The following is a 17,000-nucleotide window of genomic DNA, read 5'->3' as shown; positions in this document are numbered from 1 at the left end:
ACATCATCTTATATGGTCATATGTACATAGATTTTGGCCTTTTCTGCTTGTTCTACACATGTACTAGTTACTGAAACTAAGGGAAACCATGGGACCTATGTTTCTTTGGGCCTTGCTTACTTCACTTAATATAATTTTTTTCCAAGTCTTTCCATTTCCTAAAAATGGGGCAATGTCATTCTTTCTGATAGAGGCATAAAATGCCATTGCATATATATATATCACATTTTCTTGATCCATTCATTTACTGAAGGGCATCTTGGTTGGTTCCATATCTCAGCTATGGTAAATAATGCTGCGATAAACATAGTTGTGCTGGTAGGCCTTGTTTGTGATCATTTCAAAAATTCATGTGGAACAATAAAAGACCCAAATAGCAAAAATGATCCTTAACAGAAACAACAGTGTGGGAGGAATATCAATACCAAATTTCAAACTCTACTACAAAGCCATAGTAATCAAAACAGCTTGGTACTGGCACAAGAACAGACCTGAAGACCAATGGAATAGAATTGAAAACCCAGAAATGAACCCACAGACCTATAGCCACCTAATCTTTGATAAGGGAGCTAAAAAAAATAGAATGGAAGAAAGACAGCCTCTTCAGTAAATGGTGCTGCCCAAATTGGTAATTCACCTGTAGAAAACTAAAGCTAAATCCTTATATATCACCCTGCACCATAATCAACTCCAAATGGATCAAACACCTCGAAGTCAAAGCAGACACCCTGAAAACATTACAGGAAGGAATAGGAGAAACCCTAGGTCTCCTTGGCACAGGCCAAAATTTTCTTAATAGAGACCCACAAACACAACAAATTAAAGAAAGGTTAGACAAATGGGATTGCATGAAGCTGCAGAGCTTCTGCATGGCAAAGGACATAGCCAGTAAGATCAATAGAAAACCCACAGATTGGGAGAAGATTTTAACTAGCCATACAACGGACCAGGGTCTCATATCTATTATATACTTGGAACTCAAAAAATTAAATCTCCAACAACAAATCCTCAAAGAAACAACTGCCCAATAAATAAGTGGGCTAAAGACTTAAAAAGAAACTTCTCTGAAGAGGAAATAAGAATGGCAATAGACACATGAAGAAATGCTCAACCTCCCTAGCCATAAAAGAAATGCAAATCATGGGGCTGGGAAGGTGGCTCAGTGGTAGAGCGCTTGCCTTGCATGCCTGAGGCCCTGGGTTCAATTCCTCAGCACCACATAAGCAAAAAGAAAAAAGCCGGAAGTGGTGCTGTGGCTCAAATGGTAGAGCACTAGCCTTGTGCTGAAGAGCTGAGGGACAGCGCCCAGGCCCAGAGTTCATGCCCCACAACCGAACCCAAAAAAAAAAAAGAAGAAGAAGAAGAAAAGAAAAAGAAATGCTAATCAAAACAACACTGAGATTCTACCTCATCCCAGTTAGAATGGCTAGAATCAAGAACTCTAATAACAGATGCTGGAGGGCATGTGGCCAGAAGAGAACCCTACTGCATTGTTGATGGGAGTGTAAACTTATTCGGCCACTTTGGAAAGCAGTATGGAGGTTCCTCAAAAGACTCCACACAGAGTTCCCCTATGACCCAGCAATCCCACTTTTGGGCATTTACCCAAACAATCAATAGTCAGTCAACTTTTATTTTCAAGGTATTCTTGCAGTGCTCTGTTCAGCTTAATGAAGGGAGCTAAAATGGATTACAAATTCTCTACAAAAAAAAAAAAAATGTAAATTTATTACAGCTCTACAAGGTGCTTTGGTGAAACACATTCCAGGTCTATGTTCCTTGGATATTGTCTATCAAGGAAAGGTTCAAAATTTAACTCCACAAAGGGCCTGGAGGCCCATGGATTTACCAATCTGTCATTTTTCTCTGTATCACTAATAACTGTAACAAACACATATCAATAGTTTGTACTCCTAAAGTGTTTCTGTTGATCTGCATTGTTAGTTTCTCATTTACTAATATTAATATCTCTTTAAAGTTTGAAACTGGCTGGGCACCGATGGCTCATGCCTATAATCCTAGCTACTCATAAGACTGAGATTTGAGGATCACAGTTCAAAGCCATCCTGGGGAAGGAAAGGCTGTGAAACTCTTATCTTCAATTAACCACCAGAAAACCATAACTGGCACTGTGGTTAAAGTGGTAGAGCACTTACCTTGAGCTGAAGAGCTCAGGGAGAGTGCCCAAGGCCAGAGTTCAAACCCCCTGACAAAAAAAAAAAAAAAAAAAGAAAGAAACTGAAACTGTCTATTGTTCTAAGAAAATTAATACTACTGCTATCAACACAGAGAGAGAGAGAGAGAGAGAGAGAGAGAGAAATATATTAACAATCCCACAGCTCTAAAACCAAGCATGCTTAGTTTTCTAAAGCCCATAAAAATCTCAACATCTGACCAATTTTGTTTTTACAGGAACAGGGCTATTACACTGGAAAATATGCATAAAAATGTGCAGCATTCAGAAGCACTGAACAGCTTTATTTCACATTTGTTTCCTATGTAGGAAGCACGCATTCCTATATCCTATGCACATGATAGCACCTGCTGCTATAACTCTATGCTCAGTCAGCTCCCAACCTTCCCATTTTAGAAAGGCTTCATATGAGCCTTTCTTGAACTGCTGTAGAAATGCTGCCATCTCCTGTTCATTGTATAAAATACAATGAAATTACCCCCTAAGAAGAATGAAACAAAATTTAAAAAATTTTTTTTCAAAATGACAGTCCTATGAGTTTTGTTTTAAATTTCGTATTTTTAATTATAATTATTTTGAGAGAATTTGTGGTTTATTTGAACATTAAATTGGTAGATTTGAGTTTTTGAATATTTTTGGTATTATCAAAATTTCAATCACCTATAAACATAAAGCATTAAAAATTAAAATCATGCAGAGAAGATAGCTAGCTCACGCCTATAATCTTAGCTATTCAGGAAGCTGAGATTTGAGATTCTTATTCAAAGACAACCCAGGCAGGAAACTCTGTGAGACGCTTGTCTCCAAATAAATACCAAAAAAGCTGGAAGTAGAGCTGTGGCTCAAGTGGTAGAGCACTAGCCTTGAGCAAAGAAGTTCAGGGACAGCTCCCAGGCCCCGAGCTGAAGGCCCAGGCTAAGCACAAAAAAATTAATAATTGTTAGTTATATTGGTTTGTAAGATTAAGATATTCTTAAGAAATAATTGTCTCTTTAACGATTCTAACTCTATAAACACCAACGTTAAGACTGAAGATCAAGGAAAATCTAACAACTGCACAAGTAGAAATTGGTGTCTTACCAAAGCAGATACAAAAAATAATAATGTTTCAACTATTCAAAATAGTTTTATTCAATAAATCACTCTTTCCTGGACAAACAGCTTCCCTGACTTCCTTTGTCATTAAATGTCTGACTGGCTATCTGTTGTGGACCTCTGTTCTGGAGATTTCACTGCTCAGAACACCTGCTGTGATCTGGATAATATCAGAGAGTACCACCCAGAAAACTTCAATGGACAGTACAGCGAATGGATAGCCCAGGAAAGATTGTGTTTCTACACTTACCTTTTGTATGAACGTTCTTTCAAATCTGTGCCTACCTTTTGTGGAAACAAAATGAATTATCAGCTTATTTATAGGGCTCATTCTTGGTATTCTTAACCAACATACACACAATCAACTGATGAAACATAAATGCCTACTATTATAATTTTCAATAAAATGACAAATACTATAATCAGTTTACTCACTGGTTCCCAGACTTCTTGAAGTCTTTCCTGACATCTGGGGCTCTATCTTCTCTAGTGAAAATTAATAGAATCAATTTCCATCACTTTTTCCATCTAGATTTTTTTCTCCCATCAGGCCTCTTCCTTCTTAAAGAGTGATTGTAACTGCAGGTAGAAATCATAAGAAGAAAATATTGTCATATTAGGCCCAAGTTCTTTCTAGACAATAGAGACCATCTCCAGAAACATCAGAAGAAATAAAGTTACATAATTATTTCTAGAAATAACAGCCAATAATGAAGGCAAGATGGCTATTCTCAGGTTGGGCTCAATGGTAGAGTGCTTGTCTTGTATGCATGAGGCCCAGGGTTCTATTACTCAGCACCACATAAGCACAAAAAGCTGAAAGTGGTACTGTGGCTCAAGTGGTAGACCCCTAGCCTTGAGCTGAGGAGCTCAGGGACAGCGTCCAGGCCCAGAGTTCAGGCACCACAAGGGACCAAAACAACAACAACAATAACAACAACAACAACAACAAAACAGATGGCTATTCTCAAAAAATAATTGACCAAAATTGCTATTTATACTTGCTTTAGGTGACAGTACTAAAGAATATCACATATCATTTTGAAACATAGTATAATAGTTTGCTTTAACTGTTTGAAATGTGTATCATATATCAATAAGCTAACTTTGAAGGGTGATTATAAAGCATATGATTAGAATCATATTATATATGCTTTTATTATCATACAGTGATTAGTCTTAAATAAAAACTATGATAACATGAGTAGTTTCCTTATAGTTTCTTCAAAACACTAAAACCGAACATGAAGCAAGTTAGGAGTTCCTTACATAGCAAAGTAAGTAAAAGACATGTCCTTTTTTTGATACATTTATACTTCAGTCTTCTTATCAAGACCATGACAGCAATCAAAAAAAAAAAAATCATGCAATTCCAGAATCGCAGACAAAGAAAAATAGGGATACAGGTGGACTCATTGCAACAATGAGATGTACAAGTCTTTATGTCAAAAACGAACTTTACAACATTGGTGGAGGGGGAGGATTGGGTGGGGGAGCAGGGGGAGGATAGGAAGGGATGGGAAGGGGAAACAAAGGAGGAGGCTACAATGCTTGATAAGAAATGTATTCATTATCTTGCCCATGTAATTGTAACCCCTCTGTACAGTATTTTCACAATAAAAAAAAAAACATGTAAAAAAAAAAAAAGGATAGTTTATAGGATTTCCCACTGAACTTCACAGGACTTGTTTTATTTATAAGTTCAAAGAATTTTTTTTTACCCTTTTCCAACTTAGGTAAAGCAATATACATATCAAATGAACTGTTTTCCTTAAATGCTTGGATTTCCTTAAATGCTTGTTTTGTAAATTTGGTTGACAAATAAATTGTGAGCTGTAAAAATGGTGAAGGACTAGCCCTGAGCAAAAAGCTCAGGGACAGTGTCCAAATACTGGGTCAAGCTCTGTGACTACAAAATTTAAAATTAAAATTAAATGCCATTTCAGTTGAGATTGTGATCACCAGGGGAAAAAACTAATGGAGTTCACCAAATAAAATAAAAGTAGAATTAGTCAGATAATAATAATTTACTTATTCTTTTTTTTCAACCTATGGTTTATAGCATCTAGTGACGGGTGACCTAAAATAAAAGGTGAATGCCGGCATGTTTTTTTGATCTAAGAAAAACATCTGTGGAGTAAAATAAGAAAATAACATTTTCATACTAATTTAGAATAACCTGTTGAGCACTGGTGGCTCACACCTGTAATCCTAGGTAGTCAGGAAGCTGAGATCTGAGAATCATGGTTCAAACAGCCCAGGTAGGAAAATCCATGAGATTCTTATCTCCAATAAAACAGCCAGAAGTGGAGCTCAAGTGCTAGGTTGCTAGTCTGGAGAAAAAAAAACAAAAAAACAAGCTTAATGATAGTTCCTAAATCCTGAATTCAAGCCCAATACACACACACACACACCACAGCTAATTTATAATAACCTGAGCTCTTCTCTCTTCTCTTTCCTCTTCCTACCTTCCTTCCCTTATACCACCACACACACACACACACACACACACACACACACACACACACACACACACACACACACACACACACACACTTTGCTCCTTCATCTGCCATTCTCTGCCTCTCTTCTCCCTCACAGGAATATTGCTTGCTTTTAAAAATGTTACAGTCACTAAAATAAACCCTAAGTAATTTAAAATTGTCATTATGTTAGTGGATACTGCATTCATTGGACAGGAAGTATCCAGTTCATTCAAAGTCCTGCTTGTTGACCATTGCTAACAGAAAAGCAACAGTTTAATCATTACACATTTTCCAAAAATGTCTCATGTATTACCTATTGGATTTTTACTACACTCCAATTGAACAGTTTCAAACCGTGATTGAATGTTAGTTTCACTGCTATCTGTCCTGTGTTGTCACCCAACATATCCAAACCAGATGGCAGTATGCAAAAACCCGAGATGTATTGAATCAGTGGCTTCACAAGGCAGCACTGGACAGCAGTAAAGGCAGTGATAAGGTTGTACCTTATGCCTGGACCAAGTTATTTAAAAATCTAAAAGAGTTAATTCAAATCCTGTCCTCTGCACACAAGGCTCTGAATTATGCTTTTGTTCCTTATACTGTTTTCATGTTATCACTTCTATTTATTTTAGAATACAATTTTCTAATTACTACATGACAGAAATTTAGAATATTTTGAACTGATAAAATTTTTTAAAATGTAGCTGGTGGAGGGAGAAAAGTCTTTAATTCCTTCTTTAAAAATATCTGTGTATTCCCTTCTGAAATAATAGCATAACTGCAACTCTTACTAGTCCAAGAGTGGTAAATACCTCCCAGAGAGACACAACATGTACCCATTTAGCAAAACCTCTGCTGACACTGGAATTTACCAAGTTTATCCAACATCAAATATAAAAGAGAAAACAGGATTTTAATTTGTACCATTTTGTATGTTAATATTTTACTTTCCCCTTATGAATATCATATGTATTTATTTTTATGTGCATTTTGCTCCATTTAACCTGATGGCAGCACTGTGAACTATCACAGCCCTTTCACTCTGTATTTCCCTAACAAGCCAACCAGGTACAAATGGTTTTTATATCCATTTGTAAATTTTAGTGAGTGGTGATTTTCTTGAGAGAAGGAAAATAAAAAGACAAACACTACATTTGTGTAATGTTTAATTTACATCACTTGTACAATCCTGTGTTGTTAGCATATGTCTCAATAAATAGGCTTCAAAAAGAAATTATTGCAGTGTAAAAATAGTTTCCCTGAATTCAAATGCTTTTTACTATTCCCAGGTCTCAAAATAGCTTTTAAAATTATTTTTTCAGACTTTTAGAGCCATGTACCTCATATTGTGATAGGATATGTTTCTCTGCCCTGATCCCTGGAGTAGAATTGGAGTGAAGAGAAGTTGAGACAGCTTGGCACCTTATTAGTCTGAAAGAGGCCTAACCTGATTCACCTTTGTTGCCAGAGAAAAGAATGTGAGAAAGTAAGGGTCAAAAAAAAAAAAAAAAACCAGCAGGGGCCAGGCGCCAGTGGCTCATGCCTATAATCCTAGCACTTAGGAAGCTAACATCTGAGGAACACGGTTCTAAGCCAGTTCCAGTAGGAAAGTTTGTGAGACTCTTATATCCAAATAACCACCAAAAAGCTGGAAGTAGAGTTATGACTCAAGTGGTAGAACACTAGCCTCAAGCACAAAAGCTCAAGGGACAGGACAGGCCTGAGTTTAAGCCCTAGAACAGTCACAAGAAAAAGGCTGGGGATATAAACCTTAGTGTAAAAGTGACAAAGAAATAAACTTGTAAACTCATCAAGCAAAATATACTGGAACACCTGCTATCCCAAGCACTGTTCTAGGCACAAGAGATATAGCAATAATACTCAGTGCTTCTATGAAAAAATTACAACCCTTGCTGTAGTATTCTCTAAACAATGCCCATTTCCCATAATGGGTCTTTTCTTGAACCTTTTGTTGTTCAGGCAACTTTAGCCTTAACTCAATACAATGAAAGAATAAAACCAACTTAAAAGACACAATCCACTCTTACCGATCACAATCCATTTCCTGCTTATATGTGAAATAATTGCAATACAACTAGGAATGTAGCTAGTTGAGTGGTAGAGCACTTGCCTAGCACATGGTTTGATCATCACCACAAAAAATAAAAACACATGACCGTGGTAACATGAGCTGTCAAGCTACCAAAGCACGTGCCAAACAAAATGCCACTCTCCACTGACTTCGCCATTTATGGATAGTGAGTTTTGCAATAAAGACTAAACCATTCAACCTGGAATTAAACCAGTCCTGGAATCAACCCCTAACACTCTTCCTTCTTGAAGACAAAGATTTAGAGAAAGGTATGATATTGTTTGTCACTAATCCCCACTAGGGGAGGCAAATATAGGAGGATCACTGTTCAAAGTCTGCCCAGAGAAAAAACACAAGACTGTACCTAACAACAAATTTTAAAAGACAAAAGATTTTTAAAAAAATTAAAAAAGAAGCACATGCCAGAGTTGTGGCTTGGGCATTCATTAAAAGCCAACATTTACATTTTTGTAATTTCTGATTTGTATTTCATATAGACATATTGCATAGAGCAAAATTGGTTTTGTTTTGTTGTTTTGGCTATACTGGAGTTTAAACTCTACTACTGAGCCATGCCTACAGAACAATTGATCAGTTGGTTTCTTAAAACTCTAATTGCTGTTAAGGTAACTTTATATTGTTAAGCTACTCAAAAATACAATTAAAATAGGCAACATTATACAAATTTTAAAATGTCGATGTCCTTTAAATTTTAATCATTTACTGGCAAGACTAATTAGACTTTTTTATTGTTAGTGTTTGTCAGTGTTGGAGACAGAATCTAGGGTCTTGTAGGCAAGCTTTCTACCAGTGAAATATAGATTTGACTCCTATTTAGGTCTATTTCAAGGTGGCAGTATTATTTTAGAAGTTTGACTAGTCTTTCCATTTCCTAACAAATGGGGCAATGTAATTCTTTCTGATGGAGGCATAGAATTCTATTGTGTATATATACCACATTTTTTTGATCCATTCATCTACTGAGGGGCATCTGGGTTGGTTCCATATCTTAGCCATGGTAAATAATGCAGCAATAGACTTAAGTGAAGTAAGCCAGGCCCAAAGAAACATAGATCCCATGGTTTCCCTTATTTGCAATAAGTAGTACATGTCTGAGACAAGCAGAAAAGGTCAGATAAGACGTTAGATGAAATGAACCCCAAGATAAGGACACAAGTGGTTTTTTTCTTGCTTGCTATTGTTTCTAACACATTTATAAGGTGATTTGTCACTTTGTATGTCCCTGTCCCACAGTATAACCCGTTCTCACTGTATTTGATGTTGGAATAATTTTGGGAGGGGAAGGGAAAAAACAAATTGTTTAAATAGGGATACAGGTTTACCCATTGCCACAATGAGATGTACAAGACACTATATGGAAAAATGAACTTTACAAATTTGGGGTGGGGGATGTAGTTGTGGAGATGGGAGGGCAGGGATGATAGGGGGAAAACAAAGGAGGAGGCAACAATGCTTGATACGAAATGTACTCATTACCTTGCTCATGAAATTGTAACCCCTCTATAAAAATCTTATTTAAAAAAGTTTTACTTCAACAGTAACATGATTATGTTGTTTTAAAAAACGCAACCAAAACTAGCAAACTAAAGTGCAACAATGCCCTCTATCCTCTTATCCTACAGCTAAAATTTCTTCAAAAGTGAAGGCTCTTCCTAAGAACTTTGAAAGTTAATACTTCATCTCATCTTTGTGTCATACTGCCCTCTGCTGGATATACATATGCATATACACATGTGGGTGCATGTGGGTGTGTGTAGACATATATCATATATATACAACTTTTTATATCCATTTCTTCTTTCCTTCTTTGTATGAATTTAGTCTTGTATTTGGCATAGTATTACACATGCTACATAAGCACTATACCTGTTGAGGCATGCCTCAGCTATTTGGTTTTGGGTTTGTTTTGGTTCCTACATGGAGTCTAATTGGATCTCCATTGGCCTTGAACTTCCATCTCTGCCTCCTTGAATAGCTGGGATTACAGGCAGGAACCACACCTGGCATTGAATTAAATTTTTTGTTTTTTTTAAGCACTGTATGTTTTGCAAAAGTAGTGGACACGTAGACAATGGTGCACAAAGTGTATCAATGGTGATACAATGGTGATACAAATTGTATCAATGATAAATTTAATTCTGCAAATGTACTACATCATGTCTAATAAAAGAAAAATGTCTTTAATCAGGATGGTGGTATATACCTTGAGCTTGGAAGCTGACTTTGGCTATCCAGTAAGACCTTGTCTTCAAAACATCCAAGTTTTCTTAGTATAAAAATAATGCATGTTGAAAAATAACATAAAAATAAACACATCCACATTTCCACAATCGTGAACCCGATTTTTGTCTTTCCTATTGCAGGCACTTTGTATTGCTTCTCCTTTGTTTTTTGAGAATGCTATCTTCATGTATATGTTGATACTGCTTTCAAAATATACACCATGCCTTATTACCGTAAACTTAGCTATTCAGGAAGCTGACGTCTGTGGATCAAGATTCAAGGCCAGTCCAGACATTTCTGTCCATGAGACTCCCAAAAAGACTGAAGTGGAGGTGTGACTCAAGTGGCAGAATGCAAGCCTTGAGAAAGCGCAAGGATATCCAGGACCTGGGTTCAAGCCCCAGGACCAGCACACACACTCAAAATTACAGGAGATGGGCACCACTGGGTCACTCATGCAATCCTACTACTCCGTATCACAGTTTGAAGGCAGACAAGGGAGTTTGAAGACAGGGCAGGGCAGGCCAGGAGACATCTCCAAAAACCCGCAAGAAGCTTGGAGATGTGGTTCGAGTGATGAGTACCAGCCAAGCAAGCAAGTTGACCATATTCAAACCTTTGTATTAAAAAAAATTAATATCTGCAATAAATATTTGCCTTGACAAACGTCCTCCCATAACATTTTTACAGCACCCTAATAGCCCAGCAGTATTCTATCTCATCATTCAACCAACAAAAGTGTTACTAATATCACTATGATACACACTTAAAACTATTCCTATTCTTTTCTAAAGTCAATGCCTAATAGTTTTCTTTCATCAAAAGGTGAAAAGTAATAGAATCTCATGACTTGCAAGGCCTCAGAGGGGTGCACTTTACAGGTTTCTTTTTTGTCAGTCATGGGGCTTGAACTCTGGGCCTGGGCGATGTCCCTCAGCTCTTCAGCTCAAGACCAGCGCTCTACCACTTGAGCTACAGCGCCACTTCCGGTTTTCTGGTGGTTTATTGGAGATAGGAGTCTCCCGGTCTCTCCTGCCCGGGCTGGCTTTGAACCGCGATCCTCAGATCTCAGCCTGAGTAGCTAGGATTACAGGTGTGAGCCATCAGCGCCCGGCTACTTTACAGGTTTTGAGTATCTCTGACATTATCTTTCCGAAAATGGAAATCAAATTAGCAATGTTATGATCAAAGAAATGAAAAATGCCCTTAACACGTTTTATATGAAAAGGGAAATTTTAAAACTCCCCCAATGTAGGTAACACAGCCTCTTCCTCTAAGCTTGCCCAAGCAAACTAGATTGTAATGCAACCTTAATTATATTAAAACAGAAAAACCTAACTCAAACATCTTGTAATGACAACAATTCAAATCTACAGGCGCTACTACAGTGAGACTGTAGTATGACAGTTGACTCATTTTTGCATTTGTCTCAACTCCAGTCCCTCTGAACTCTGTTGGTACTATCTTACAGAACCTAACACTCAGAATTCACTGAGCAGGCACTCCCATCACTTAAAATAACACCTCCAATTCTCCCTCTTTTGAAATGTAGACCTCCCTTAATCCCTATGCTTCAGTCACTGGAGAAAACTATGTCCTATCACTAACTCTATAGATGTGCCACCGCAGCCAGCTTCATGGCTAACTACTGTACTTTACCTAATGTGTTACTGCATCCAGCTTGAGTTTCATAGACTGCATGTATATTTTTGTGCTGCAATCCCAGTACTTCATCCATTTTAAGATTTTCAGTTTCTACTTCTGACTTTTCCATCCCTGGCACAAGGTACCAGCACAATGTTTATTACACTTCACCCAAGACTATCGAGAGAATGTGACCCTTCTGGCTTTCTCCCCACATCCATTAACTCATGCTGCCTTCTCACTTCACCTCGACAAGCACAGTGCAATGCCCATTTCAGCCACTCACCTCCCACCCTCTCCCCATGAAGTGGCCCCATTTTCCTTCCTTGGCCTCCCTACACTATGGGTTTCAGGGGTGTTTGCTATCAATTCTGCCTATGCTTTAAAGCTCAAAAATTCCAAGTTCTGCCAAAACCCATGGCTCTGGTCTCTAACCCTAAATACACGATACTGAGACATGAGGATCTTGAGCCAAAGTCAACTTGGGCAAAAAGTGGACAAGTGGAACTGTAACCAAATTGGTGGTGCCAGCCTTATATGAAAAACACAATGCCCTGAGTACTGGCACAGAAAATCAAATTCCATTTTAAAAGCTGACACTTAACAATCCAGTTAAGGCTGGTAAAATGGTGGCTTCAAACACATAGCAGCTTTAAACAGCCCTCGATGTTCTATGGCTCCTGATTATCATGTTAATTATGGTTTATATTGCCTTCAGTTGTAAAAAGGGGTTCCAATTCAACAGTATCAATTTATGTGTACAACTTATAGTGTTACCTCTTCCATACATTTTAATAAAATCAGCAACAGGCAAGACAAAGGAAATGGAAGACCAGAGGCTAAAGGCAATTATCAATTAAGGACTCCTCTTACTATTTGAATAAGCTTGTTCAAGCTTGAAAAGCACTGCTCAAGCTTACCACTCTCTTCATACTACTTAGTCCTTTAGTGTAAGACATATGGCTAACTTCTTTCCAGAGAACCAATTAAGTGCTTTCCATCTTTTAGCATCAGCCCATGCCAATCTCTGCCCTGGGATTCTAGTGTGCCAACACCCATTTCCTATCTCAGCCTACTAGATCTGAAGAATACCTAGCCAGCAATAAATGCCACTCCAAACACTTGGCAACCAAACACCTTAAGGCAGGTCTCTGACCATAGTTCCAATAGTTAACCAGTGGAATAAAGCAGGTCTCTTGCCCATGGTTACAATGCACAAGTTAACCGGTAGAATATTGCATTCATTTTGAAAAATCAAGTTCCTATTTCAGTTAATCCATTATTAGACTTTTCTCCAGATTGTTTTACAGCCCCAAATAACAAATCAGAGACAAAAAAAGTCAACTTTTTTTATTTGTTCATTTCTTGCATTTGAAGTACTCCTCGATGACATCCTTGGCCTGAGACTCTTTGCCATAGTCCTTCAAAAAAAGGTCACATGCAATATATTAATGTTTCGAAGCTGTATTTCAATTTTTAGCACTTTCTGTAATACAGTCTTACAGGTACTTAAATTTGTTGTAGCCATTCTCAGGGACCTTAATGACTTTGATTGTAATTAAGGCTCGTATCATGGCAGTATTATTGCCAGCTTCATCTAAATCTCTGCATATACACATTTGTTTAGATAAGCAGAGTCACTGACTGGCTTGCGTTAAGAGTATTTTTCTTCTAAGGAAATGCAGAATTTATGCTTACTAAAAACACTCTTCATTTTAAAATCCAATGCAACATGTATCGTTTAAATAGTGACTTACTTACCTTAACAACTACACAACTGCAACCAACCACTTTACGGGGTTTTCCCTCTCGATCAATTTTGCAGAGGCCTACCCACTCCCCTAGTTTTTTGTTATCATCGACCTGTAGGGGTTATTTACAAAAACAAAAAAGAGCATATTAGGTTAATAGACAATCACAGTACGAACAAATGAGTTAGATAACAAAGATAGCTGTGGTCAGAAGGGTGACATGGCAGTTTCCTCATAGCAATTCAGTAGAGGGAGCCAGTTGTCATCATGCACAGCAACAAACCAGTTAAGAACTTTCTAGGAAAACTAGTATTCATACATGTTTTATGTCAAGCACAAATGTATAACTACCTTCAACATAGTAGCCAGTGATGTATGGCCCAAGTAATGTATAAATCATATGCTTGGCTCTAAAATATACCTTGGTATGTAATCCTGGTATTACTGTGTAGCATTCACCTCTCTATATATAAGACACTGTATTAAGGCACTTCCCAACCCTTTTAGCAAATCTAATCAACTTACCTTAATAAGGTTGATTTGGTGCTCAGCACAAAGTGCCTCCACCAACTTGACATACATGGGCTCATTGCAGTTGGATGCAAGCACACAGAGGTGTGCTTGGCGCCTGCAACATAAAATGAGTGAAATAACAATTAGGCCAAAACTTGCAGGTACAAATACCCATTTCTCTACTAGTGTTTTTCATAATTGGCCACAATGGTCAAATATAATAAACATCTACTTATGTAACAGCTATAAAAATCTTTTTTAAGTCCACTTGAGTTCAATTATCTACAATGACTTAGTACCTATTTTCCATATATGAGTCTGTGTAGGGATATGCACAATTCTGTGTCCTACCAACAATAATTCCTTGACTTTCCTACACCTTCAAAGACTCTTAACTATGTTCACAAGATACATGTTTACCACTAAGCAGTAACTTACAACCCTGAAGATTACCAGGACCTGAACTAAACACTAGGAGTGCTATTCCTTAGATTTTCTGGCCAAATCACAGTGAAAAAACAGTGAATTGATGTAACAGAGAAGTCCTTATATTGCAAACTTAGCTGAATGTGTTAGAAAATACATTTCTGCCATTCATATTATCTGCCCCGAGTAACAGTAGAACAGGCTAAACGTTTACATGTCAAATAATTGTCCCTAGTAGCTATTTAGAAAATTCAGATAATGTACATCAGCTTAACACTTGATATTTTAAGTGCGAATCCCCACATATCCTCCAAGCAACGCTGATACTACAGGTTTGTCAGACTGTTGATTTTTCACCCATGAAAAAAGGTGAAGGGGTATCCGACAGTTTAAATCATCATTCAAACGCTGTAGTACTCGGCCTCTAAGAACCAACTGCCAAATCCCCAAGCTGAACAGCAACCCACGTTTACAGCCTCTCGCATTAGCCTAGGTGGGTCATAGAGATCTGAGTTTCGGGTACCTTTTCCTAGGTTTCCGGGTGAACGGATGTCATCCAGAACTTTTGTGCTAACATCATCAACTTCACGCTTTCTTCCCTTGGCTGCAGTTTTGTTCGGGCCGCACCAACCCAGAGTATTGAGACTGATACACGTACTTGTCTAGGGCTTTGGCGGCTTCGCGGATTCCACGTGCTAGGCCGTCGTGGATGAGGGCGGTCTTCAGCACCTCTTGTAAAGCAGTGTTGACGTCCATTACACCTCCAGCAGCAATGCTGCAACGCCAAGACACGCCGTCAGTCAGCGCTCCCCGTGCACCCGCGCGCGCCCCCGAGCCGCCGCGCGCCCCCGGCCGTGCCCACCCAGGCGGCAGCGGCGCCCGCCCCGGCCCGCCCCGGCCCGCGGCTCACCCTTCCTCGGCCATGGCGGTGGGTTACGGGGGAAGCCGAATCTTGAGCGCACTGTAACACCAGAGAGAAGAGACACTATTAATTCTGACTGATCACCGCACCACACGCGACGCGCGCTTCGGCCCAATACTCACCCCGAGCCTCCGCCTCCGCGCGGCTTGGCGGCGGCAGGGAAAGAGGCCGCCCGCGTCCGCCGGGCGATATTTAAGGGATCCGTAAGACCCCTACACGCATGTGCATTCCCTCCCACGGAAGAGGCTGGCTCTCTCAGTGCCGGGCCCTGAGACATTTCTGTTTCCGGTTTGAAAGGATTCGGGCACAAAAGTCCGTCATCCCCTGTGGGCGGCTTTGAGCGCTCGCAAACAGGCACGATACGGACAGTCTTCCCTGCCGGGGGCGTGGTCTGTGAAGGTCCCCGAGAGCGTCTCCTACGGAGCGCGAGAAGAACCAAAGCTTCCGGTCCGCGTGGGTGCTGCCCGCGGTTCGCGGGGCTCCCCGTCCATCCCTCGCGTCACCCGTGTTAACCCTTTCCACGACACTTCGCGGTTTCTTATTGGTTGCGCTCATTCGACTGTATCTTCTGGAGTGGCGTTGCTAACTCACGTGGAGGGGGTCATGTTCCAATCCCACTTTTCCGGTCAGTGGCGTGATACCGGAAGTCGGTTCAGCTCCTGGTACTGTAGCTTCCAGAAGGAGCCTTGTGGTTGCGAATTGCACCCGCAGTTCCGGGCCTCAAAGCTGGGTCCAGCCAGGTGCACCTGCAACCGAAGCCAGAAAAAAAAAGGAAGCTTAATGTTCATTCCTAGCTTTCCGACGCTTGGTTTCCGGGTGTTTGAGCCTGCTTCTCTCCTTTTTTTTTTTTTTTTTTTGTAGCTCAGACAAATGTCTTGCTTCTGCTTAAAAGGAAAGAAAAAAAAAAAAAGGTCTGGGTTTATTTGCATTTTCGAGATGAGATTAAGATTTGAATGGAAGAGCTGTGTACCTAAAATAGGATAACTCAAAATCCCATGGGCGATTTTAAAACACCCAACTGAGGCCTAGAAAGTTAGGGAGGTGTGACTGTTTGAAATGGTCTTGAAATAAGGAATTGCTAGAAGCAGGGATGAGTGTTGTAAAAGAAGAATGCGACCGGGCAAAACCCAAAGTGTCGCTGTGACTGCTTTGTGTATCTGAAGAGAGTAAGGCTTAAGTGGTAGGGCATTTATTTCCTAACGAAGTGGATGAGGCCCTGAGGTTGATACCAATAAGGCATGAGCAACAACGAAGTTGTCTGTTTGAGAACGTGTGGTAGGATTAATAGTATTTTAGTACTTTTCTCAGTATCTAGTGGTTAATATGCTAAGCATATTTGATTTTTTTTCCTCTAGAAATAAATTCTTCCAAAAGCAGGCAATTTGGTAAAGATATGGGAAGTGCAAGTGGGGAGAATCGTCACCAAATAAAACATTTATATCAAGGAAAGAAAATTAACTCTTCCTGGCTCTAGATTTTTGGGTTTTTTTTTTTTTTGTTTTTTTGTTTGTTTTCTTTTGTTTTGTTTTGTCCAGGGGCTTGAACTCAGAGCCTGGGCATTGTCCCTGAGCTTTTGCTCTAGGATAGCACTCTACCACTTGAGCCACAAGTGCCACTTCTGGCATTTTCT

At 39.3% G+C, this 17,000-nt stretch overlaps 1 protein-coding gene, 1 long non-coding RNA gene and 3 other non-coding genes across 5 annotated transcripts; 1 reads left to right on the top strand and 4 right to left on the bottom strand.

Moving 5' to 3' along the window:
- Window positions 1–5,524: 5,524 nt before the first annotated feature.
- On the top strand, window positions 5,525–15,100 carry LOC122099728. The gene is made up of 3 exons (XR_006146001.1): window positions 5,525–5,535; window positions 13,721–13,724; window positions 14,764–15,100. It is a non-coding gene; the product is annotated as an uncharacterized LOC122099728 (long non-coding RNA).
- Rps12 (ribosomal protein S12) lies at window positions 13,094–15,583 on the bottom strand. The gene is made up of 6 exons (XM_042670213.1): window positions 15,493–15,583; window positions 15,359–15,409; window positions 15,107–15,223; window positions 14,035–14,137; window positions 13,520–13,621; window positions 13,094–13,179 (listed from the first exon to the last, which is right to left on the bottom strand). The coding sequence occupies exons 2-6, from the start codon at window positions 15,370–15,372 to the stop codon at window positions 13,117–13,119; spliced, it is 399 nt and encodes a 132-aa protein (XP_042526147.1). The 5' UTR covers window positions 15,373–15,409; window positions 15,493–15,583; the 3' UTR covers window positions 13,094–13,116.
- On the bottom strand, window positions 13,275–13,409 carry LOC122103532. The gene has a single exon (XR_006146776.1). It is a non-coding gene; the product is annotated as a small nucleolar RNA SNORA33 (small nucleolar RNA).
- Window positions 13,710–13,785, bottom strand: LOC122103557. Its single transcript, XR_006146782.1, has one exon. It is a non-coding gene; the product is annotated as a small nucleolar RNA SNORD100 (small nucleolar RNA).
- Window positions 14,781–14,855, bottom strand: LOC122103499. The gene has a single exon (XR_006146767.1). It is a non-coding gene; the product is annotated as a small nucleolar RNA SNORD101 (small nucleolar RNA).
- Window positions 15,584–17,000: the final 1,417 nt, after the last annotated feature.

Source organism: Dipodomys spectabilis, unplaced genomic scaffold, assembly GCF_019054845.1.
Source record: "Dipodomys spectabilis isolate Male_0828 unplaced genomic scaffold, ASM1905484v1 ptg000001l, whole genome shotgun sequence".
Lineage (NCBI taxonomy): Eukaryota > Metazoa > Chordata > Mammalia > Rodentia > Heteromyidae > Dipodomys > Dipodomys spectabilis.
Note: the sequence above shows the minus strand (reverse complement) of the source record. Positions and strands in the feature narration are given on the sequence as shown.

What these genes read in the sequence shown, in the direction of transcription:
- Rps12 (XM_042670213.1), bottom strand. An exon ending in GCCGCCAAAGCCCTAGACAA is followed by an intron (nt 14,138 to 15,106) that starts GTACGTGTATCA and finishes TTTATGTTGCAG; the next exon opens with GCGCCAAGCACACCTCTGTG. An exon ending in GCAGTTGTGTAGTTGTTAAG is followed by an intron (nt 13,180 to 13,519) that starts GTAAGTAAGTCA and finishes CTTTTTTTGAAG; the next exon opens with GACTATGGCAAAGAGTCTCA.